Source organism: Halichoerus grypus, chromosome 4 (assembly GCF_964656455.1).
Source record: "Halichoerus grypus chromosome 4, mHalGry1.hap1.1, whole genome shotgun sequence".
NCBI lineage: Eukaryota > Metazoa > Chordata > Mammalia > Carnivora > Phocidae > Halichoerus > Halichoerus grypus.
Genome location: NC_135715.1, coordinates 185,749,256 through 185,774,108, shown reverse-complemented (window position 1 = coordinate 185,774,108; position 24,853 = coordinate 185,749,256). Strand labels below are relative to the sequence as shown.

Here is a 24,853-nt window from a genome sequence, read left to right as displayed (position 1 = left end):
GACACATTCGGGAACCCAAGACCACCCCGATCCAACCGCCCGGGGCTCGGGAACGAGCGGCGCCAAAAACGTCCGTCCCACAGCGCAGGCGCCCGGAAAGCAGGCCGCGGAGGGGCACTTCAGGAACCGCGCTCTCACTACCCAATCAGCGCCGGCCTTGCACAAAGCGAGTCCCGCCCCCAGGGTGCCGCCACCGAATCCCCTCCCCCTCCCCTGCCCGCCTCGGCCCGCCCACTCCCGCCTGCGCCCCGCCCCGCGCCGTTCTTGGGTAGAGGCTCGCGATTGGTCCAGGGGATGGGCGCAACCTCTGATTGGTCGAGACGGAGTCACGAGGGCGCCGTCGTCGCCTTTCCAGAGGCGATTACTGGGCAGGCTCAGTCTTTCGCCTCAGTCTCGAGCTCTAGCTAGCAGCCAAGTGTACGCGCTCCGGGATCTTCTGTACCAGCGGCCGCCATCGACGTCGCTTGGGTTCCTCTGGGCTCGTCTGCGCCACTCGCTCGCCACACACTCTGCCGGCATAAGCCGCCATCATGGTGAAGCTCGCAAAGGTAAGAAGACGGCTTGCGCAAGCATGGACGTCGAGGCCTGCTTTCTGAGGAGCGCGCGCGCGGCGCCGCGAGGAGGAGGGCCTGCGCGCCGTCCCGGGCGCGTTCGAGGGCGCCATGCTGCGGGAAGTCTCGCGCGATTAGTGGGGAGGTCTCGCGGCTTTTGGCTATTTGGTGGCGAGGTGAAGAGCTTCGGGAGGTTCCGCGGGTGGTTGATGGGGCGCGGGAAGACTTCGAGACTGATTGGGGAGGGGGCCCTGGGCCCCGGGGTGGAGGGATGATGCCAAACTCCTGCGACGGGCCCAAACGGGGCCCCGCCTCCTGACGCACGTGCCCCAGCGCGCGGCCCGCCACGTGGGCCGCGCCGCGTGTGTCCCGGCGTCTGTGGAGGGGACCTGGCGGTGAGGCGGGAGCGGCGGGATTGCTTTAGGTGGAGGCCCTGCGGCCCACGGGATGTCGGCTCCGGCCAGACGGGCGGACACGAGGTGGGCTCCAGGAGGAGGCCCAGCCTCGTGCTTTCTGTGCCGTGTTGCGCGCACATGGGGACCTGCGGGGTATCCCCACGTGGCCCCGCCGGGTCTGGAAGGGGCGGGGTTGTTACCACGGGAAAGAACTTCATGGGAAGACCAGAGGTAGTGAGGTTAAGGTCTGATTTAAAAAAAAAAAAAAGTTAAAGATCCTCCCCCGAATTTGGATTCAGGCGACGGTGTAGGATGTGGTGCCAGAATTTACCAAAGGCTTTTTTTCAGGTGTAGTTCCCCGCCCTCGGTGAAGGGCTACGGATTGTTGGCCGTTAAAATTGGCCAGTTGTAGTCTATTAAATTCACGTCTGAGGTAATGGTTGATTTTGCAAGTACAGTTTTAAAAACGGATGTGCTTAACGAAGGCAGGCGGAGGGAGATAATTTTCTTTGTAGCTGCCTTTTCATTCTTGGGTCGTTTTTGTAAAACCTGACAGGAATAATGGGGTGGGGGTTGACAGGTTCTGTTTTAACGTTGACCTCAATAACAGTTTTCATTTTTATTTTAATATCTGGCAGTAGGGAAGGCGGGTTTTAAGAAAGGGAGATGACTGCTTTTTACTCTAAAGAATGATGGCAAAATATGAATGGTCTGAGATGTTGTAGGTGTAATGTGCTAAATGTCTATTTTAGGCTGGTAAAAATCAAAGTGACCCCAAGAAAATGGCTCCTCCCCCAAAGGAGGTAGAAGAAGACAGTGAAGATGAGGAAATGTCAGAAGATGAAGATGATGATAGCAGCGGAGAAGAGGTAATTATATGAGACTTAATGCAGACGTGTGTTCAGCTATGAAATGGAGAGTTAAAACAGGTGGTATTAGATGTCTGAAAATACTGACAAAAATAAGATTATATTCATTCATCCATGGCCTGCTGAGATAATTGTTTCCCAAGCCCTTCGTTGACATGTTGACATAGGTAAGTATTTGAATTTGAGAGAAAAGATTGGGAGTCTCCTTTCCATGAGCACTGTTCAGGGCTTGGTGTTACATGTTTTGTTAAGTAGTGACATTTTTCTAGTTTGAGTATGTTAACCTAACATACTAGATGAATAAACAGCCTGGACTGTTAACTGTTAAGTGGCATTGCTGTGCATTGTATTCAGGTTTGAGGTTAGCTTTACCAGAATAATAATAGTAGTTATTATTGTTAATTTAATTATTTTCCCAGCCTCCAAGCGGGATTTAGTCTCTATTCCGTGGCATATGAGCTTTGTGATACTGGTTACTGTACCTCTTGGTGTGGGTTGAGGGTTGCCACCTCTCTTTGTGTTAACCTGTTACCATTCCTGGCTACTGTTTGCTCATTGTAAAGACAACTACTGTATTTGTGCTCAGATTTCTTGTGTAGAATTTAATCAAGGTTTTACTGATAATACATTACCCAATAAAACCAGCAGTGAACAAAAAGTGTAACTTCGATGTAGGTGAATAATGGTTTTTATCAAGTTTAAGATGCTCACTTGTTGTATTAATTTTGCAAGGGCTAACTGCCCAGTGTATTTGATACTCATTTTATTTTTTGGTTTTTTTTTTTTTTAATGTTTTTTTTTTTTTTTTATTCATGAGAGTCAGAGAGAGAGAGAGGCAGAGGCAGAGGGAGAAGCAGGCTCCCCGCCTAGCAGGGAGCCCGATGCGGGACTCGATCCCGGGACCCCGGGATCATGACCTGAGCCGAAGGCAGACGCTTAACCATCTGAGCCACCCAGGCGCCCTTATTTTTTGGTTTTAATAATGAGCCTTCAATGAACTTTATACCACCACCCACTGTAGGACTTCTAAATGATTTAGTAGCACTTAATAAGTAGAACTTTTTATGTGCAAGACTTCTAATTACATATGTCAACTCATAATCTCTAACAATATGGGAGGTTGGTGCTATTATTTTTCACAGAGGAGAAAGAAGTTGAGGCTTAGAATTTTTTTTAAAGCGTTGCCTAAGGCTGTCACACAGTGGCAGGTGGGGTCCACACAGTCTGTTGTCAGAGTCCATGTTAGGCTGTGCTGCTTTAAAGATGGGGTTATGATGGAGGTATTTTAACTGTTAGGAGGGGTTCCTTATGCTTGAGTATTTGAAGATGAAGGTTCTCATTTCAGGCGCATGGAAGGACCCGTGTCATGGCCCTATAGTTTAACATGCTAAAGTACATATAATGCATGTGGTCTGGAGCCAGAACCAGTTCCAGAATTTAGTACTCACTCATGAGACCAAGGCTGTCTTTTTGGGTTTGGAAACAGACTTATGTTTGGTTTTATTTATTCTTCAGGTTATCATTCCTCAGAAAAAAGGCAAGAAGGCTACCACAACTCCAGCAAAGAAGGTGATGGTTTCCCCAACAAAAAAAGTCACAGTTGCCACACCGGCCAAGAAAGCAGTTGTCACCCCTGGCAAAAAGGCAGTAGCTACACCAGCCAAAAAGACCGTTGCGCCGGCCAAAGCAGTAGCAACACCTGGCAAGAAGGGGACCACACCAGGCAAGGCATTGGTAGCAACCCCTGGTAAGAAAGGAGCAGCCACCCCAGCCAAGGGAGCAAAGAATGGTAAGAATGCCAAGAAGGAAGACAGTGACGAGGAAGATGATGATGACAGTGAAGAGGAGGACGAGGAGGATGAGGATGAAGATGAGGATGAATTCGAGCCAGCGGTGATGAAAGCAGTTGCTGCCGCCCCCGCCTCAGATGATGAGGAGGATGATGAGGAGGAGGAGGATGAAGATGATGAGGATGACGACGAAGATGAGGATGAAGATGGTAGGGAGTTCTTTCATTAGTTCCTGCTCATTTTGTAAGATACATTAGGGGTGAGGTTTTGGTAGTAATGCTACATGTTCCATGACAACCTGGGAGTTAGGTGAAAACCATTCCAGGGATTTTCTGGGGTGTTTGTGGTACACTAGACTTAAGTTACCCAAAATGATTGCTTGCCCGAGAAATAGCTTAAAGTGGCACGTTTTGTGAGTATTTTTCATAATGGGGGATTTTGCTTCCAATTAATCTGTTAATCCCTTCCATAATTTGCTAAGCACAGTGGTATTGATAGGATTATATTTCCTTTAGATTTTCCTAGAACTAACACTGTTTTTGGTAGAATTCTCTTGAGTTTTTGACTAAGTTGCATCACTTTCAGACTCCGAAGAAGAAGCTATGGAGACTACACCAGCCAAAGGGAAGAAAGCCCCTGCAAAAGCTGTTCCTGTGAAGGCCAAGAGCACAGCTGAGGACGAAGATGAAGAGGAGGAGGATGAGGATGAAGATGAGGAGGAGGAGGATGAGGAAGATGAGGATGATGATGAGGAAGAAGATGAGGAGGAGGAGGATGAGGAAGAAGAGGAAGGTAATCAAGTTAGATTTTGAAGTACACTGCTAAATATTTTATTTAAAGGAGACACTTCAAGGGGTGCCTGGCTGGCTCAGTTGGTAGAGCATGCAACTCTTGCTTGTGAGGTCATGAGTTCGAGCCACATGTTGGGTACAGAGGTAACTTAAAAAGGGTGGGGGGAGGCACTTCGTTATGTGTGGTTACTGGCTGGTAACCAGATTGTTTGAAATCTTGTTCAGAGCCTGTTAAAGAAGCACCTGGAAAACGAAAGAAGGAAATGGCCAAACAGAAAGCAGCTCCAGAAGCCAAGAAGCAGAAAGTAGAAGGTAACGGGAATGGGGGGGATTGGGGAGGGTTACGATGCCTGATAGCACAAGTGATGAATAACAAAGGGACTTAATACTGAAACCTGATGTGATATTGTGATGTCTGATGTGCTGTGTGTAGAAATGGCATAGTGGAAGTTTTAAGTTTATGCCGTACTTTACAAGTAGACTAATTTGAGTTTATATTTTGCACAGCTACAGAACCAACTACATCATTCAATCTTTTTGTTGGAAACCTGAACTTCAGCAAATCTGCTCCTGAATTAAAAACGGGCATCAGTGACCTTTTTGCTAAAAATGATCTTGCCGTTGTGGATGTCAGAATTGGTGTGTCTAGGTGAGTATGAGGGAGTTCTGCACATTACTTCTGGGTTTGCAAGTCTTCAAATATTAGACATTAATGAATTAAGTTACTAGATTATCAAAATATAAAATCCCAAATTGAAGTTTCCAAAATTTTTAAGTTTTGTTATATTACTAAATTTTTAATAAGTTACGAGATTTGATGCTTGTGTTTCTAGAACCATCTAAAAATAACTGGATTTGGGGCCCCTGAGTGGCTCAGTCGTTGAGTGTCTGTCTTTGGCTCAGGACCCTGGGACCGAGCCCCACTTCGGGCTCCCTGCTCTGCGGAAAGCCTGCTTCTGCCTCCCCCACTCCTCCTGCTTGTGTTCCCTTTCTTGCTCTGTCTCTTTCTGTCAAAATCTTTAAAAATATGTATATATATATGAGTACTGGATTTGAAGAGCTGTAATAGTTAATGCTTTTAGATAGGATTTTCTTAGTGCTTAAAACAGGTTCTTTTGTCGGTTAATATCAATTGTTATGAGCAGTATGGCTAATAAGACCTCAAAGGTAAACTCGCATCAGTATTTGTACCTTACGCTGTAGTAGCAATAGTTTATAGAGCCTTGATTTCTGTTAATACTGTAGGTGTTTTTTTTACTTAATCCTTGTTTGCATCCTCACATTAGTGTTACTGCTTGCCCGGTATGTGGTCTGTAGTTGTGTTTTTGTGGGGTTTTCCCCCCACTCATAATTTTGCTTTTTTCATCTTACCGCCTTAAAGGAAGTTTGGCTATGTGGATTTTGAATCTGCTGAAGACCTGGAAAAAGCCTTGGAACTCACTGGTTTAAAAGTCTTTGGCAACGAAATTAAACTAGAAAAACCAAAGGGAAAAGACAGTAAGAAAGGTATGTAAGGCATTAGGTAATTGTGATACTGCTCTATAACTTGTTAATGGATATGTATCTAGTTGGAGCTGAGTGGCCAGACTAAATAGTTTAGCTTTTTTCCTTTGGGTTTCCTTATAATGTGAGGATTAAGTGAGTTCAACTGTTAAATCCACTTCTTGCTGGTGATATAAATTCCCAAGTCAGGTAAGCAAGAATAGACTTCATTAAAAAAAGAATTGGTTAATATAGAGAGGTCTTTCCTCACTGGAACTAGATTAGGTCCCAACTGTTCTCTTTGTATCCTTTACTTTCTCTCTGTTCACTTGCCGTGTTTCAAAATGTATGTTGATAATTTTTTAATTCAAAAAATATTGAGCACCTATTTTAGTTTGAGCTCTGTTCTAAGTATTCAACACAAAGTTTGATTTCAATTACGACAGCAGCTTGTGTTTTTCCACTGCTGCATCTCCATACTAGCAGAGTGCCTTATATATTGTAGGATCTCAAATTATTTGAACAGAACTTTTCCATTAGTTGATCTTCGTGGGTGAGGAGAGTGTCTTTTAGGCCATATGTTTCCAGTTTTGTCTTTTTTATCTAGATCGAGATGCAAGAACACTTTTGGCTAAAAATCTGCCTTACAAAGTTACTCAGGATGAATTAAAAGAAGTATTTGAAGATGCTGCGGAGATCAGATTAGTCAGCAAGGATGGAAAGAGTAAAGGGTATGTTTTGTGTCTATGGAATGTTGACTTTTATTTAAATTAATGCATTTCCCTGATTTCATAAAAAATTTTGATCTCACTTTCAAGGTGTGTGATACTGGGCAAATTAACCTTTAATCAGTGCCTCCATTTCCTGTCTGTACAGTGGAGATAATATACTTAATCCATAGTGTGATTTTAAAAGGCGAGCTGATATGTATAAAGTACTGTGCAATGTGCCGAACTTTGTAAGTAATAGTTACGCAGTGAGGTGGGGAGACCAGGAACAAATGTTCTAGGTGTACTTGGCAACCTTGTGTAGTATGGGAGGAAAGTTTTAATTGAAAAGCAGAACATGGCAGAAAACCAGAACATTTCAGTTTGTTTGAAACAAAAGAACGTTTTTATTGTACTCATTTCAAACAAGTTTCTGTTGCTGAGATTAAAACATTTGCGTTAGAAGAATATGGTTTTTCCCCCGCACTGTTTTGCAGGATTGCTTATATTGAATTTAAGACCGAAGCTGATGCAGAAAAAACCTTGGAAGAAAAGCAGGGCACAGAGATAGATGGGCGGGCTATCTCCCTGTTCTACACCGGAGAGAAGGGTCAAAGTCACGACTCTAGAGGCGGCAAGAATAGCACTTGGAGTGGTAAGAATTTAGGGAATTCCAGGATTGATGGGTGAAATCTTGTAGATTGATATCAAACAAGTTACACCTCTTTGTAATAATAAGTCTTGAGTGAGAGCTATACGAAGTCCTTTTGCATTAGAACGTAGACAAATTAGCTTCCTTTGATATGTATGGTTTTTACTTGGTGTGCATTTTTAAATTAGAATGTTCTAGGAAGATGCAGACAAGTAGCTTTATCTCTAGGTAACAGGAATGAAACCGTGCATGACAAGTACTCAGTATTAACAGGTGGAAGTCCACCTGCATCAGCATTGGTATGTTAACTCTTCCCAGTGTGGAAGTTCTTGAGTAAGGTGGTATAGCTGTGACTAAGCTTGGGGACCATTGGTTCAGAGTCTTCATTTGGCGCTTTTTTTTTTTTTTGTAGGTGAATCAAAAACACTGGTTTTAAGCAACCTCTCTTACAATGCAACAGAAGAAACCCTTCAGGAAGTATTTGAGAAGGCAACTTTTATTAAAGTGCCCCAGAACCAAAATGGCAAATCTAAAGGGTAAAATAACTAGTATCTTTAGGTTATCAATTATGGGCTCTAAGGATGTCTTGCATAGATCTAAAAGTTGAGGGGGAGTAAAATTATTTTTTCCTGGCTGTTACTGGAAGCTGAATCATTTTTGCTCCACAGATTTGTATAAAGAGCATGACTTAAGTATCTCCTTGAGGTAAAAGGCCTGGTGGCGTTAGATAACAGCATAGGAGCCATGTGCTTGGTAACTTGCTCTAAGTATTGATTGTTCGTCCGCAGGTATGCATTTATAGAATTTGCTTCATTTGAAGATGCTAAAGAAGCTTTAAATTCCTGTAATAAAAGGGAAATTGAGGGCAGAGCAATCAGACTGGAGTTGCAAGGACCCAGAGGATCACCTAATGCCAGAAGCCGTGAGTTATATTTAATAGGGTGTGGTGTTGTGGGTCAGCACTCCTCGGTGCATTGCTGCATTGTTGTTTTTTTTGGGGGGGGGGTCCAATTTAGAGATGAACATTTTTGTTTTCCTCTTGTTGCTGAGTGAAGGATACTGGATATGATGACTGATTATCTGAGAAAATAATTGATGAAATCTCAAGAAAATTCCTCTAGATAGTCAAGTTCTGATCCAGCTGTCTTCTCCAAGCAGTACATCTGCCCCTGGTTACTGCCCTGTGCAGTGATTGTAAAAAGCTGCCTGCTTAGGGATTGCTGTGTGCCTTGTTTGCATTGCTTCTCCTGTTTTCCATAAAGGATCTGAGACAGGATCTGAGCTGCTCTAGTAATCAGTGTAAGCTTAAGATGGTGGTGGCTGTTGTATGCCTTTTGTTTTAATTCAGCACTAGTTCGCTAAGTTGCTTTTACCTGCTTTTTTTCAGCTTTTAAGTGAAAGGCTAGCATCTGTTAAGATGAGCATTCTTGGCCAGTAGTCTTACACTGGACATTATTGAAAGCCAGCATCTGGTTATTACGAATTGTGGCTTTAGGTAAAATGTACAATTTTTCTTCTGTAGAGCCGTCCAAAACTTTGTTTGTCAAAGGTCTGTCTGAGGATACCACAGAAGAGACATTAAAGGAGTCGTTTGATGGCTCTGTTCGGGCAAGGATAGTCACTGACCGGGAGACTGGGTCTTCCAAAGGGTAAGATGAGCAGGGAATGTTCAGTGTCTGCTAAGTGGAGACCTCCCATCTAGCAAATCTTCTCATTGAGCTCCTTTCTGTCGATTGGTGGCAGTTTATGGATTCGCACGAGAAGAAGAGACAATTCACAGTTAGCATTATTTTACCTTCTGTCTTCGCAGAGGTATATTTTGCTGTTTTGTGAGACATTTCTGAGGTTCACGCAGTCAGTAAAACCAGTTTCAACCTTCCATAGGTAGCTTACTGTATTACTTGGGTCTTTTTTCAGTTGAGCAAGTCTACTTCCTATGGGATCAGTGTCTAGCATGTGTGGTTAATCTGGGCCCTTGTTCAGTATGTATTCTATAATGGGCAATTTCACTTGGCGTTTTAGGTTTGGTTTTGTAGACTTCAACAGTGAGGAAGATGCGAAAGCTGCCAAGGAGGCCATGGAAGATGGTGAAATTGATGGAAACAAAGTTACTTTGGACTGGGCCAAGCCTAAGGGTGAAGGTGGTTTTGGAGGCCGTGGTGGAGGCCGAGGTGGCTTTGGAGGCCGAGGTGGTGGCAGAGGAGGCCGAGGTGGATTTGGTGGCAGAGGCCGGGGAGGCTTTGGAGGTAAGAAGGCTGGGGGGCTTCCTTTTGTATGCCCTGGATACTGTGGCATATGCACTTCGGAATGTGCTCAGAGCCCAGGGTACCCGGCCTCAATCTCCCAAGTTCTCACTGATCACTCTGGGGAGGGGAGGATTCCTGGCAGCTTTGCACTCATTCTTTAATGATGTCTTGCTTTCTTGTAGGGCGAGGAGGCTTCCGAGGAGGCAGAGGAGGAGGGGGAGACCACAAGCCACAAGGAAAGAAGACGAAGTTTGAATAGTTTCTTCCATCCCTCTGTCTTTCCCTCTTCTGTTTGAAAGAAAAGGACTCTGGGGTTTTTACTCTGTTACCTGATCAATGACAGAGCCTTCTGAGGACATTCCAAGACAGTACAGTCCTGTGGTCTACTTGGAAATTCGTATAGATAACATTTCAAGGGAGATATACCCTGTTGGTTTTGACTGGATATTCATATAAACTTTTTAAAGAGATGAGTGATAGAGCTAATCCTTATCTGTAAGTTTTGAATTTATATTGTTTCTTCCCATGTACAAAACCATTTTTTTCCTACAAATAGTTTTGTTTTTGTTTTTTGCGTTGGGGGGTGTAAAGGAAAGCAGAATGTTTTATCATGATTTTTGCTTCAGCAACTTTGGGACAAATTAAAAGTCCTAAACTCTGGTGCCAGACTTGTACTTCCTAGAGTGTTTCTCCTGGACTGTTACTGAAGGTAGAGCATGGCAAAGCCAGCTCTGCCACTCCAGATCCACCCCACCACCCCTCCCGGAAATGCTTGGTAAATTGGTTTGAAGTATCCTGGCTACGGGTTTCAGTGAAATGGCTGGTAAGGTGACATGAAAGGCTTGTTGGCAATCTGCTGTGGCTTACCCTGCTTGTAGCAGGCCTGAGGATACCAGGTATCCTGAAGAAGTTCTGGAGAGGGTCCAGGAGCACATTGGTCAGGCCTCCTGAGGCATGCAGCTGAGAGTGTGGACTCTGGAATTGGCAATGACTCAATAGAATTTGTACCAGATGACTGGACCAGTGGGGGCTTTGGGACTGTGAGCCTGGGGAGGAAACTACCAGATCCACCAACAACCTCAGGTTAAACCGATGAGAAAGAACTTTGGCATTAGACTATGTTCGTACTCCCTAATATAAGTACTCCTTGTCCCGTCTACCTCTGATAAAAATTAAGGGCCATATGAAAGGTCTATGCCAAGGGATTAACAGGATTACTGAACAGTGACCCAGATGTTACAGAGCAGAGATTTTAAACCTAGCCATCCAAATCCAAATGCCCATGGACTCTAACCACCTGTTTTAATCAGACTAGTCAAAATGTAGAAGGGGCACCTGGCTAGTAGAGCATGCAACTCTTGGTCTCAGGGTTGTGAGTTTGAGCCCCACATTGGGTGTAGAAATTGCTTTAAAATATATATATATATATGTGTGTGTGTGTGTGTATGTGTGTATATATATACACACACAGACTGGAGAATTTTTTAGGCTTAGAGGGCAGTCTAAAGGAAATGGACAGTTCTGTTTTGTCCTGTTTGAGTTGCACTATGGGATGAGGAAATTTAAATTCCATGTATCTGTGACTTAAAACCAGTCTTGATGCAAGTACTGTGGATGTAGAGGACCAGTGGCCTCCTTGGAGGGTGAGCTTGCCAGTGGAAGTCTGGTGCCGTGAAGAAAGCTCAAGCCAGCAGGAGCACATTCTCTGACCAGTCAAACCTAAAAAAACCTTGGCACCCTGTTTGTCTAAATTCAAAAGTTTTAATTGGAGCAAATCAAGAATATTGTGGGTTAAGTCTGTTAGCTCTTAAATTACAGCAAAGGTGAATGGTGTTCAAAATTTCTATCAATGGCATATGAATGCCCCACCACTGGACTCGCAAGAAGGCTTGTGAGGTTGGTGTGAAGATCTCGAGACCCAGCAAAGGATGACTAGGGCCTCTGTGACCCTGCAGCCTTTGCCTACGTAGGTGCTTGCCCTGGTTGCCTACTCTTGTCTGGCAGACTAGCAGGTTTAAACCTGAAAATAAGGTATTTGGCCATTAGGAACATGAATTGGGGTTGCTGTAGGCCCAGGCCCAGCACAGCCACTGCTCAGGTACTACTCAAATGCTGTTAAATAGGATTTGACCACCCCAGACTTGGGGTTCTTGTGGGTTCCTTGCTGGAGGGAAGGGAAACCTCCTGGACCATTAAGAGTTCCTCTTACATGTATACTTTCTGAGAGAGTGCACAGAAGGAGAGGGAGAAGCTGACTGCCAGCTGACCAGAGGGCCCATTCTGGGGCTTGATCCCAGGACCCCAAGATCATGATGTGAGCAGAAGTCAGACGCTTAACCGAGTCACCTAGAATGAGTGAATTCTGATCCCAGAGAGTGGATGTTCCTGATACTGCGCCTGGGGTGTGCCGGGCATTTCCCTCAGCCCCTTTATAAACCTGCTGTGGGCAGGAAATTAAGGTTCATTCTCACTCTCTATTTGGTTCATCACCATTAAGGGTGACAGTCCAGCCAGCCTGGTTATTACTGGTTGTTCCAGAGTGGTGGTCTGACTTGGGTGGAACGGAGAGGAGGTTGGAGGGTGTCGGTAGCCCTGGAGGGCCAGAGAGGAGCGTTCAGGTTTCTTTTGAGGGACTGGAATCCTGCAAATACCTTAATCCTAGGCCTTAATCCTAGGCCTCCCTGAAGGCTGGTTTTGGATTTGGTGGGTTGGGTGAAGATTTTGCAGCCATTTTAGAAAAGCGGTTCCCTTTAGCAAATGGTTGTCGCTGCTTCTGTCATTCTTCCAGCAGGTGGCAGCACATCCACAAGGATGTGAAACCTGAGGCTTCATTTCAGGCGTGTGTGTGTGTGTGTGTGTGTGTGTGTGTGTGTTAAAGATTTTATTTATTCGTTTGAGAGAGCGCACACAAGTAGGAGAGGGAGAAGCAGGCTCAGCCCGACATGGGGCTTGATCCCAGGTCCCCAGGATCATGACCTGAGCCGAAGGCAGACACTCACCCATCTGAGCCACCCAGGTGCCCCACAAGGCCAATGTGTTCTTAACTTCAAACTTATCCTCGGGTTAAGTGCTGGGGCTTGGGAATCTGCAAGGAAGTACACTCAGCACGCTGAGAGATGCTGTAGAATCCACAGACAACTCCATTTTATTGAACGCTTGTCTTGTGCCCTTTCTCAGAGTTATCCCATTTTTCTGAGCTTGGTTCACTAATGATCTCTTTTGTATCTCAATCTCTGTCTCCCCTCAGCCTAAAAAAGTGCCAAAACTTCTCATTAAAAAAATGGTCCCCTGGGGCACCCGGGTGGCTCAGTCAGTTAAGCATCTGCCTTCCGCTCAGGTCATGATCCCAGCATTCTGGGATTGAGCCCCGTATTGGGCTCCCTGCTCAGCGGGGAGCCTGCTTCTCCCTCTCCCTCTTTCTACTGCCTCCCTTGCTTGTGTTCTCTCTCTCTCTGCCAAATAAACTAAGATTGTCCACTGACCCGACCTCCCCATCCAGTTATTCCCACTTCCCTTCATTGCCAAACTTTGAGAAGGACCACATTCTTGCCTCCCACTCCTTTTCCCCAGCATTGTGGCTTCTGTCCACCTGCTTACCTGCAGCATCTGATAGATGATCTCTCCTTCCATCCTGAGAAAATGGGCAGACACAGTAGAGTGGTGGCTTTGTGATACTGGGCTGAGGTGGAGAGGGAAAGAAAAGAACAAACAGCCCTGGGATTAGATCCTTTCAACAGACTCATTTTCTCCAATTAATAGATGTGAGTCAGTGGCTGTCCCCCTCAGGTCAGGTAACCCAGCAACTGAGGGTAAAGGCCTGGAGAGTTCCTCTGTTACTGGTCCCTCCACATGGAAATGTGAAAAGAACACACATGTCTCTGACAGCTCTGAGTAGAGGGGCTCGGTTTTGTTCATTGTTCTGCCTCGTGGGCCTAGAAGAGTGCCTGACATAGAGTAGGTCTTCAGTAAGTGATGAATGAAGGAACCCTGGAGAAACTGCTTCCTCCAACTGCAGGGAAAGCTGTGATAGCAGGAGAGAATCTAGGCCAGGAGTTCTTAACATATATTTTTAAAGTTCTTAACATTTGTGTATAGGGGATTCTGGTAAAGCCTTTGAACCTCTCAATAATTTTCTCAAAATTATTTATTTAAAAGAAAGGAGTACAGGGGCAACTGGCTGGCTCAGTTGGGAGCATGTGACTCTTAATCGCAGAGTTGTGAGTTTGAGCCCCATGTTGGGTGTAGAGATTACTTTAAAAAATCTTTAAAAAAATAAGGATGACAAGGGAAACCAATTATATTGAGGTAAAATTATTAAAATTTTTAAGCACAACTTTTGTGATAGAATTATATTTGTTCACTAATGCATTAGATAAGATGTATTTGCATTTAAAATACAGTTAAGCTAGGGAGTTTGGTTCTGGTAATGATGGAGTGGCTTAAAACAGATTAACCCTCCTCCTGTTGATAACAATTATAAACTCTGTACAAAATATAAATCAACTTTTGAAGATGTTGGACAAATAATAGCAGATAGAAACTGGAGCACATGTCTGTCATCCTTGAAAGAAGACAGGAGTACTGTGTGAGATCCATCTTTAATGAGCTTTCCTTTCCCCCTGAGGGTATCCCCCAGTTAGCATGAATCCTCAGAGTTTAAGCAGAAAAGGGGGTCTTACTGCACTGAGGAGTCAGTTTGTACTTTGAGTCTGGAAATTTTCCTGAAAATACAGGAGACATAGAGCCGTAAAATCTGCACACTTAATAGCCTCCAAATTCTCGGCCAAGTCCTAAATTGCGTATGCTGGGGGCAAGTCTCTAATTAGCCCAGGGGAAATCAACAGTGGAGGTGAAAGAGCTGACTGTGATGCATGGCCTGGTGCTAGGGAGAGAGAGTTTGGAGCTCAAGTTCTGCCCAATTAGAGGGTTTTGATAAGCACTTCAAGCTTTTCTTTGAAACTTAGTAGGGCCATACTATAGAAGTAACAGCCACATTCCAGGCATAAGGACTGAACCTAGGACTAAGGGCAAAACGCAAAACCAAAATAGACCCACCTTAACAAAGCCTAAACCCTGAAACTAAGCCCCCACATTATAAAGGTGATCTTTTGGGAATTTAGTTGCCTACTAGAACAAAATAATATTCAGAGGAGGATGATAGAATTCAGACTCTATAGGGCAACATGCCATGTCCAGTAAGAAAAATTTACTACGGGTGCCTGGATGGTTCTGTCTGTAGAGCATGTGACTTTTCATCTCAGGGTTCTGAGTTTGAGTCCCATCTTGGGCATAGAGTTTACTTTAAAAAAAATTAGGCATGCACTGAAGTATGAAAATGTAGTCCACAATCAAAACTAAAAGGTCAATAAACATACAACTCGCATATTGAAATTTGTAGGCAAGGACTTTAATCGTTACAAATATGTTAAATAGGGGCACCTGGGTGGCTCAGTCGGTGAAGCGTCTGCCTTCGCCTCAGGTTATGATCCCAGGGTCCTGGGATCGAGTCCTGCACTGGGATCCCTGCTTAGCGGGGAGCTTGCTTCTCCCTCTCCCTCTGCCCCTCCCTCCTGCTCGTGCTCTCTCTCTCTCAAATAAATGAATAAAATCTTAAAAAAAAACCCCAAATATGTTAGATAATTTTCAGGAAAAGATGAATATATCTAATAAAGAAATGGCGAGTATCTGGAGAGAGATGGAAACTCTAAGAACAGAACCAAATGAAAAGCCTAGAACTGGAAAACAAAATATCTGAAAAAATTCACTAGAAGGGCTTAACAGCAGAAGAAAGATTTAGTTAACCAGAAGACAGATCAATAGAAAATATTGACAGAGTTCAGGACATGCTACCCCAAAACATATAGCATCTTGGCATATTGAATATTTCAAGCTGAAGGAATTTGAGAAACAGCAGATGTAGGAAGGACTCTGTGACCTTCCCTGAAGCAGGTCATAGATCCCCCCCCAAGTGCAAGGTGCCTTCCCTGTACCCAGAGGAAAGGAGCACCCTTATCTCTGAAGACAGGAACACCGAGAGGAATTTGAAGAACAGGCCTTCTGTCTGCTCCAGTTTAATGAACTTAGCTCATACCTTCTTTTTGGTCCTATCATGTGTTCCCACAGCTCTCCACTCTTCATCAAACCTAACAAAGACACTCAGGGGACACTTTTTTTCCCCCTACGTTATCCAAACTGAAGCTCAAAGAGAAAAAAGATTGAAGAAAAAATGAAGAGAGCCTCAGTGACAATGTCAAATTGCCTAACATATGTGTAATTGAGTCCATGAAGGGGAGGAGAGAATGAATGGGGCTGAAAAATAATCCTTGAAAATTTCTTTTTTTTTTTTTTTTTTTAAAGATTTTATTTATTTATTTGAGAGAGAGAGAGCATGAGAGGGGGGAGGGTCAGAGGGAGAAGCAGACACCCTGCCGAGCAGGGAGCCCGATGCGGGACTCGATCCAGGGACTCCAGGATCATGACCTGAGCCGAAGGCAGTCGCTTAACCAACTGAGCCACCCAGGCGCCCAATCCTTGAAAATTTCTAAATTGGATGAGAAACAACCCACAGAGCCAAGAAGGAAGCCACATCTCTACACATCATAACTGAATTGTTTAAAAAGATAAAAACTTTAATACAGCCAAACAAAAAAGACCTATTACCTGTAAAGGAACATCTAAAGAATGATGGCTAAATTCTCATCAGGAAAAATATAAGACAATGAATGATATCTTTTTTTTTTAACATTTATTTATTTTAGAAAGTGTGAGTGGGGGGAGGGGCAGAGGGAGAGACTCTTTCAAGCAGACTCCTGGCTGAGCGTGGAGCCCGGAGCCCAACAAGGGGCTCCATCCTTTGACCCATGAGATCATGACCTGAGCCAAACCAAGAGTTGGAAGCTTAACTGACTGAGCTACCCAGGCACCCCAAAATGAACAATATCTTTAAAGTGCTAAAGGAGAAATATCAATCTACAATTCTGTATCTACGAAGTATTCTTTAAAAGCGAAGGAGAAATAAGTCACTTTCAAATAAATGGAGATGAGAGAATTCATTAGCACACTTGCAGTTCAAACCACAGGAACACCTGGGTGGCTCAGTTGGTTAAGCATCTGCGTTCAGCTCAGGTCATGATCCCAGAGTCCTGGGATCGAGCCCCGCATTGGACTCATTGCTTCGCGGGGAGCCTGCTTCTTCTTCTGCCTGCCGCTCCCCCTGCTTGTGCTCTCTCTCTGACAAATAAATAAAGTCTTTAAAGAAAAAAAGTAGAAACCTCAAGTGAGATTAGGTAATATTACAAAGTGAGTGATAAGACATTTTTGGGATGCAGCTAAAGCAGTGTTTAGATGGAAATTTATAACTTTAAATGCTTTGTAAAAGAATGCAAAAAAGGTTTAAGATTAATGATCTAAGTTTTTAGCTTAAGAAGGTAAAAAAGGAAGAAATTATGCTCAAAATATGCAGAAAAAGGAATTAATAAAAATAATGAAAATTGATTAACAGAAAAATCAAGGTAAACAGGAATTCACTGGAACGATTAAAAGGATTAGTACAATCGATAGCAAGACTGATAAGAAAAAAGAACTGAAAACTCAAATAGCCAATATCGGGAATGAAAGAGGAAATATTACTACAGATTTTTCAAATATTAAATATAATGAGGGAATATTATGGACAGCTCTATTCTAATAAGTTTAACAACTTAGCCAAAATGAGCAAATTCTTTGAAAACACAACTTTGCAAAACTGTGGACACAAGAAGAAATGGAAAATCTGAATAGCTAGGCCTGCATCTATGAAGACATTGAACTTATCATTTAAAACACTCCCACAAAGAAAACTCCAGGCTCAGACAGCTTCATAAATCAATTCTATCAAATGTTTAAGGAAAAAATAATACCAATCTTACACAAACTATTCCAGAAAACAGAGGAGGAGGGAACACTTTCCAATCTGTTTTATGAGCATTGATACCAAAATATGACAAGGACATTACAAGAAAAAAAAAAAAGGCTAATGTTCCTCATTAACATAAACAAAAATTCTTTAAAAATATTAGCAAACTAAATCTATCAATGTATAAGAATGATACTACATCATGGCTAAGTGCGGTGTATCCTCAATTCAAATTTGCTTAATATTTGAAAATTGGTATAATTCACCACATTATAGAATAAAGGAGAAAATACAAATGTCCAAATAAAAGTAGAAAAAGCATCTGTCAACATTCAACACTCAATATTCATAATAAACAAAACTCAACAAACTTAAACTGATGAAAAACATCTATGAAAAACCCACAGCTAGCATCATACTTCAGAGTGAAATGTTGAACATTTTCCCCCTAAGGTAATAAACACGACAAGGATGTCCGCTCTCACTATTTCTACTTAACATTGTATTGGAAGTCCAGTGCAATACGCCAAGGAAAAGAAATTAAAAAGCATAAAGATGGGGAAGGAAGAGCTAAAACTCTTTATTCACACATGGTATGATTTGTCTATGTAGGAAATCCTAAGGAATCTACCAAAATACTATCACTAATAAGCAGAATTATAAAGGTTACAAAGATGTAAAATCAGTATAAAAATCAGTTCTATTTATATACAAAGCAGCAAGCAATTTTCTTCTTCTGTACTGGGCAGCTCAACCAAGAAAACTTGTAAATTTTCTAGGAACATCACAAATGATCATTTCAGGACCTTGGATAGAAAGACATCTCCTTCATATGGTTAAAAATAGCTGCCAAGTAAGCCGACCCAAGGATAAAATCTTTTCCTTCGAAGGGTTTCCAGAAGAGGGCTTGATTTCTCATTCAGAAATAGTAAGACTTCTGTGGTTAGTTTGAACAAATGCTTTAGGACTTGTCCTTTGAAAGCCAGTGAGAAACATTTCATATATTGCTGTCCCATTTCCTGGTAAACTTTTTCAAATGCAGTGATTGAGAGACCTGCCTCTGATAAAGTTGATGACTTTTATGAATGTCAAAAAACATCTTGCAGAGATGTGGGGAACGTCTTTATTGTCTGTGCCTGTCTGTGTAAAAAGCATTGAATAATGATGACAATGGAGAACTTTCTTTATCACTTAAGTTTGCAAAATCAGTTTTGCAGGAGGTCCATCTGAACAGAGAATGAAGCATTTTTTTCCAGGCAAATTTTTTTTTTTTTTTTGGCAAAAGCCCTTTTTACCACTTCTGGAATGTCGACAGCCTTTGTAGTTTGCACTCAAACTCGCAAACTCACAAAGTAAGAAAAGCGTCTGCACGCCCACAGTGACCCCAAGCAACTCCCTTGAGAGGTGTCTGTGGTTTCCTCCAAAATGCAAGTCTGCTGTTTCCTCAATGACCAGCTTCCAATGTTAAAAGATATGTCATCTATTCTAGAACATATCACACCATTTGACAAGGGAACTGCATCCACTGTTTTCCTCTGATCCAATCCAGAAAGTCGCTCAGTAATTTCTGTGCACCTTCCCTTGCCTTCTACATGTCTCTAACAGTGTGGGAGAGTCTTCTTCGGCTAAGCAATTTCAGAGTGTGCTTCAATAAAAGCTTATTGTGAAATAGCCAATCCAAGGGTTGGGAGTGTTCCAGCTTTTCTGAATTGAGCTTTCCTTAAACAAAACCCCCTGCATCTTTAAATGCATTTGCAGGAGAGACAGACATGCCACACCCTTTCAGTTTTGCTGGTTTCATTGTTCCATTCACTCGCAAGAATTTTCCAGCACAAAAACGCTGGCTCTTGTGTTTTCATGTTCATTATTAAAAGTGAAAGTGGATAATATAGGCGCGCTGGGGTGGCTCAGTCGGTTGAGTGTCTGCCTTCAGCTCAGGTCATGATTCCCGGGTCCTGAGATCGAGCCCCACGTCAAACTTCTCTGTCTCCAATATTCTAATGGCAGTGTGATTTCGTCCAGTAACTTTTGATGTGTCAACCTGGCTGAGCGACAGCTCCCCATTCTTCAGTCAAACACTAACCTAGGCGTTGCTGGGAAGGTGTTTTGTGAGGTGATGCAAGCTCATAGGCAATTGATTTTAAGTAAAGGAGATTATCCTGGATAATCTGAGTGGGCCTAATTCAAACAGCTGAAAGGCTTTAAAGAGCAGCATGGACATTCCCAAAAGAAGAAATTCTGCCTGTGTACTTCAGCTCCTATCGGTGGAGAGATCCAGCTCACCCTTCCTGACCATCTGCCTTTGTGGATTCTGGGCTTGCCAACCGCCCCCCCCCCCAGTCAAGAAATACATACACAATACAATACATCTCAATATATATAGCCATCCTCATTATTCTTGGATTTCATATTTGCAAACTCAGCTACTTGCTAAAACTTAGTATATCCGTACAATGAACAGGAAATGAAAAGGAGCTATTGAGTGCGCCCGGCTGGTTCAGTGGATAGGGCATGCGACTCTTGATATCCAAGGTGTGAGTTCAAGCCCCACGTTCAGCATAGAGCTTATTTAGGAAAAAAAAAAAAAAAGATTGAAAAGGAGCTATTGATGATAGGAAGCAGATTAGTGGTTGCCTGCAGAGCAGGGAAGGGGGAGAGGGAGGCAAAGAAAGAAGGAAGGAAGGGAGAGATTAGATGGGGGTACGAGTGATGGATAAGTCCGCTCTCTTGATTGTGGTCATGGTTTGACATAAGTATGCATGACCCAGTTACTACATCATACACGTTCAATATGTGAAATTTATCACATGTCAATATACTTCAATAATGATGTAAAAGACCCCCCACATCTTGGTTGGAATTGTATTAAAAGGTGCCTGGCTGGCCCAGTTGAGGAAGTGTGTGACTCTTGATCTCGGGGTAGCAGGTTCGAGTCCCACATTGGGTGTGATTACTTAAAAATAAAACTTAAAAAAAAAAAAAAAGTATTAAAACCTGAACGTTAACTTGGAAAGACGGACATGGTTACAATACTCAGTGCTCCACCCTGGAACACGTGTTTCACACCACTAAGAAAAACATTCACATTTCTTCACGCCTTAGGAGTAGTAAGGCTACTCCTAATAATTTTTTTTTTTTACTCCTTTTTTTAAGTGGTTTTTTTTTCCTCAAATTTTTATTTAAATTCTAGTTAGTTAGGGGCACCTGGGTGGCTCAGTTGATTGAGTGTCCGACTCTCGGTTTTGGCTCAGGTCATGATCTCAGGGTTGTGAGATCGAGCCCTGCATCAGGCTCCAGGCTCAGCAAGGAGTCGGCTAGAGATTCTCTCTCTCCCTCTCCCCTGCTCTCTCTCTCTCAAATAAATATGTAAATCTTAAAAAAAATTAAATTCTAATTAGTTAACATTTTTTTTACTCCTCATAATTTTTTTCTGGTTACTTTCATAGGGTCTTTCCCACTGTTATGTAATCTAATCGATTGTTAACATATAAGAAAACACATCTGTTCTTCCTATGAGTGTTGGTCTTGCATTCAAGACTCTTTGCTCCACTGTCATAAATTGGAAATGGTGCAGTTGGTTTGGGTTTTTCGGAGTAAGCAACTATATCATCTGCAAATCATATAACCTCCTTTTCACTAGTCATATTTCTCTTGTCTGTTTTACTGTTTCATGTCTTTTTGCATCGTGAACTTCCAGCCCTAGTTAGCTCATGGCCGTGGGTGTGCATGTGTGTTTTGCCCTTGATCATGATGAGAACCACCCTAGTGTTTTACCATTACATAAGATGCCAACTTTTAAGTTGAAATTGCTGTTTAAAAAAAAAATCTGGTATTAGGGACATTGTCAAGCATATATTAAAATAGAAAGACCAGAATAATGAACCTTCTAACCCACTTCCCCCAGCTTTGTCCATCTTTGTTTCATTTGTCCCTCCTCCTTCCCCCAACCCCCGGAAAATTTTGAAACATATTCCCAATATTATATTATTTCATCCAGATTCCCAATTTTCCTAATATATTGTCCATATATTTCCAACATTATATTAATTTGTCTGAGATATTTCAATATGTATCTTTGAAAGTTAATGATTCTTTAAAAAAGGTAATCCTGTTATCACATCGTACAAATTAAACATTAATCCCTCGATATCATCAAATAATCAGTGTTCAGATTTCCCTGATTGTCTTTTTTTTTTTTTTTCCCCACTTGGCTATCAAATCTTCATTCAAAGGAACCACACGTGGCTCAGGGGTCTCTTTCAATCTGTGAATTTTCCTTCCCTCTTTTCATTTTTCTTGCTGTTTGTTCATTGAAGACATCGAGTAATTTGCCCTGCAGAATGAACATCGGTTTTGCCGATAACAGCCCTGTGGTGGTGTTTGCCATGTCCCTCTGCCCCCTCATATTTCTAGAGAATAGATCAGATTGAGGTTCAGGTTTGGGGGCAAACATAGGTGATGTCATAGGGCATGTTGCCGGAACCCAGACTCTGAGAGGGAGCTTTGCAGAAGGAGGTTTACTGGGCAGGGCTCTCAGGCTCAGTCTCTACGGAAGTGGGGGAGGAGGGAGGGGACAGAGGAGCGGCTGGGCAGGGATGCACCTGAGACAGAGCTCTCAGTGCCCGTGGGAGCTCTGGAGCTGGAACAACCCCTAGATTGTTCCGGAGGGAAGCGAAAGTGGGGCTTTTGTACCCTCTCATTGTCCTGTCTCTGGGGCGGCAGTACAACCTGGGGACACCTGCAGGGAGGGACCCAGGTGTCAGCAGCCGGCCAGGCCACCCTTCCGGCAGCTGGGGGAAGGCCTGCTGCAGCCCTAAAGGCGGAACCTGAGCAGCGCTTGGATGGATACTTCCTACCGCATCACACGGGGAGACGCCCTGTCTGGTTGTCTCTCTTCCGATGTTAGGATTGATCAGTGGGGTCAGCTGTTGCTAGCTAGCCTGCCTGGTCTAGCCATTGTAGGCTGCCCCATCAGCGTTTCCTTAGTAGTTTAAAGAGCCACTGATGATCATATTAGATCCATTTTTTCATGAGTCACAAAATAATGATATGCTAATTCTACCATTCGTTCCTTATTTATTAGCTGGAAGTCTATAAAGAACTTTTTCTCCTAAACTCTTTGGTTATCCTGGTACAGTTCATACAGAATAGGCAGAATAATTGCTTGTGTGTGGAGATGGGCACAAGGTCGCGCATGTGTCTTAAGGAAACGTGCCTCAACTTGTATGTTATGTTAATGAGGTTTGTGCGCCTTCTTGGGTGGAGATTTTACATTATAAGGAGGCAGAGGTAACAGTTGGACAAGGAGAAGGGGCTATGGGCATGCTCCAAGAGCCAAGAGCTGGAATAAACTGGACGGGGTCTTGGGGTCCTTATCTTGGGTAAGGAATGCAGGGCCTTGCTTACCTTTGAAACAGCACTGGGAGTTTTACCACTGATTTATTGTCTCTGGTATGGTTAGGCTATTTCCCGGCCTGGAAGAGACTGTTAATTTTTGCATTCCTTTTAAAATCCTTCACTACTGAGGTGGGGTTTTTTTGTTTGTTTGTTTGATTTGTTTTGTTTAGGTTTTTGCATTTCTTGCAATTCTGACACCTCCTAGGAAGTTCTGCAAGAAGTGTGCTTGGGTGAGGAGGGCATAAGTCATGGAAAATAGCTGGGGGTCTAAAATGACTTCTCTTGTATCACGAAAGCTGTATCTCCTCTTTCTTTTTCTGGGGACCCCCTAACTCTTCCTGCTTACTTTTTTTTTATTTTTTATTTTGGGAGTGTGATCTGGAAAGACCACCTAAGTCTGAAGCTGCCTGCTAGAGAGTCAAATCAACTCAGAGAAAAGAAAAGCCAACAGGTAAAAAAGCAATCATTTAAGCACCTGGATTCAGCCATGCCTGAAGCCCTAGAGATTTGTTACATCCACAAAAAGATCTTTTTTCTTGACCTAGTTTGCAGTTGGGTTTCTATCAGTTACCAGTGACTGCAAACGGAATAGGGGAAATCTTTGGGACAAAACTGGAAGAACCATATTCTTCCAGGGACTTGAGCAATCTTACTGTGGGACCCACTGCCCTGGTAAGAGAACAGGATATGAGAAGGGGAGATGTGTCTCAGTTAGGTGCAGATACAGAGGTGCTGGTGCGAAAGCTGCAGGGTGGATAGAGAGGTGGGGGAGAGCAGCGACAATCTCCAGAAGGGGAGAGATGGACCCTGCCTAGTCCACTCTCTCTAGCAGAGACCTAACAGAGGCAACTCTAGCTTGCATAAGGTGCCCCGAGGGGGCCTTCCGGGCCGCAGCTGGTCAGCAATGCCCATGGGTTGCTAGAGAATCAGAGGAACTCAGTGGCAGTGTGGGCACAGGGTGGTGGGTGAATAGGTTAACTGTGTCTAAGTCAATAAGAGTGATGAGGAAGACAGCAAGAAAACCCAGCTTTGGTGAGGATGATCCAGAACACAAGCGCTTTGGGGTCCCAGAGATAAGGTGAAGGCTGGGTCTGCCCTGGACAAGGGGGAATATTGATCAATAGGATTTAGGGACAAATGGGTGAGCAAGTAGCTGGTTGCTCAAGACCAGGAGCTGGATAGGGGTTCTGGCCGTGTGCAGCCTGCAGGAGTCCTGGGCCATGCAGCTGTGTTCTCCCTGCTGGGTTTGGCACCCAGTTTACATCAACTTCGTACAAGGAATTGGAGAGTTTGTCCTTCTTCACATCAGCCATGGCTTACATAGGCTGGAGCGACTTGTTTCTTTGGAGTCTGGAAGAACTTACTGCCCAAAAAGGACCTCCAGAGACTCCAGGAAGATGATTCTTTGATAATGCTTTCAAATTCTTCCTCACTTATGGGAACATAAGGATTTTCGTTTTTTGAATCTGTTTCTTTTATTAATTTGAACCATACTTTTCAATAAGATTTAAAAATCTATTCACATATTCATATGGGAATTGTAGTTCTTATACTTTTACATTATAATCTGCATTAATTACCTCAACTTGCTAATTATATTTGACTTTTTTCTCCTTTTATTAAGTTTGGCATAGATCTAATGCTTTCTTTTTTTGTTCAAGACTCTACTTTTGGGGCGCCTGGGTGGCTCAGTCATTAAGCATCTGCCTTTGGCTTGGGTCATGATCCCAGGGTCCTGGGATCGAGGCCTGCGTCGGGCTCCCTGCTCCGCGGGAAGCCTGCTTCTGCCTCTCCCACTCCCACTCCCCCTGCTTGTGTTCCCTCTCTCGCCGTCTTTCTCTGTCAAATAAATAAATAAAATCTTAAAAAAAAAAAAAGAGAGAGAGAATCTACTTTTGGGGGCCCCTGGCTGGCTCATTTGGTGGAGCACACGACTCTTGATCTTGGGGTTAGGAGTTCAAGCCCCATGCTGGGTGTAGAGATTACTTAAAAATAAAATCTTTAAAAAAATCTACTTTTGGATTTCTTCATCAATTCTACTGCTTTCACATTCACCAAACTTAACTTTTATCTTTATTA

General features: G+C 43.3%; 1 protein-coding gene and 3 non-coding genes across 4 annotated transcripts; all 4 read left to right on the top strand.

Moving 5' to 3' along the window:
• The first annotated feature begins 351 nt into the window (after positions 1 to 351).
• On the top strand, positions 352 to 10,151 carry NCL (nucleolin). The gene is made up of 14 exons (XM_036110114.2): positions 352 to 548; positions 1,699 to 1,815; positions 3,331 to 3,814; positions 4,191 to 4,397; positions 4,622 to 4,708; positions 4,904 to 5,045; positions 5,778 to 5,902; positions 6,486 to 6,609; positions 7,083 to 7,240; positions 7,650 to 7,773; positions 8,026 to 8,159; positions 8,760 to 8,886; positions 9,260 to 9,483; positions 9,666 to 10,151. The coding sequence occupies exons 1-14, from the start codon at positions 531 to 533 to the stop codon at positions 9,740 to 9,742; spliced, it is 2,148 nt and encodes a 715-aa protein (XP_035966007.2). The 5' UTR covers positions 352 to 530; the 3' UTR covers positions 9,743 to 10,151.
• LOC118547015 (small nucleolar RNA SNORD82) lies at positions 4,752 to 4,820 on the top strand. The gene has a single exon (XR_004922892.1). It is a non-coding gene; the product is annotated as a small nucleolar RNA SNORD82 (small nucleolar RNA).
• LOC118547016 (small nucleolar RNA SNORD20) lies at positions 8,298 to 8,378 on the top strand. The gene has a single exon (XR_004922893.1). It is a non-coding gene; the product is annotated as a small nucleolar RNA SNORD20 (small nucleolar RNA).
• On the top strand, positions 8,943 to 9,077 carry LOC118547014 (small nucleolar RNA SNORA75). Its single transcript, XR_004922891.1, has one exon. It is a non-coding gene; the product is annotated as a small nucleolar RNA SNORA75 (small nucleolar RNA).
• Positions 10,152 to 24,853: the final 14,702 nt, after the last annotated feature.

Coding starts and splice junctions, on each gene's coding strand:
- NCL (XM_036110114.2), top strand. Junction 3,815..4,190: donor CGAAGATGAGGATGAAGATG/GTAGGGAGTTCT, acceptor CATCACTTTCAG/ACTCCGAAGAAGAAGCTATG. Junction 8,887..9,259: donor GAGACTGGGTCTTCCAAAGG/GTAAGATGAGCA, acceptor TTGGCGTTTTAG/GTTTGGTTTTGTAGACTTCA.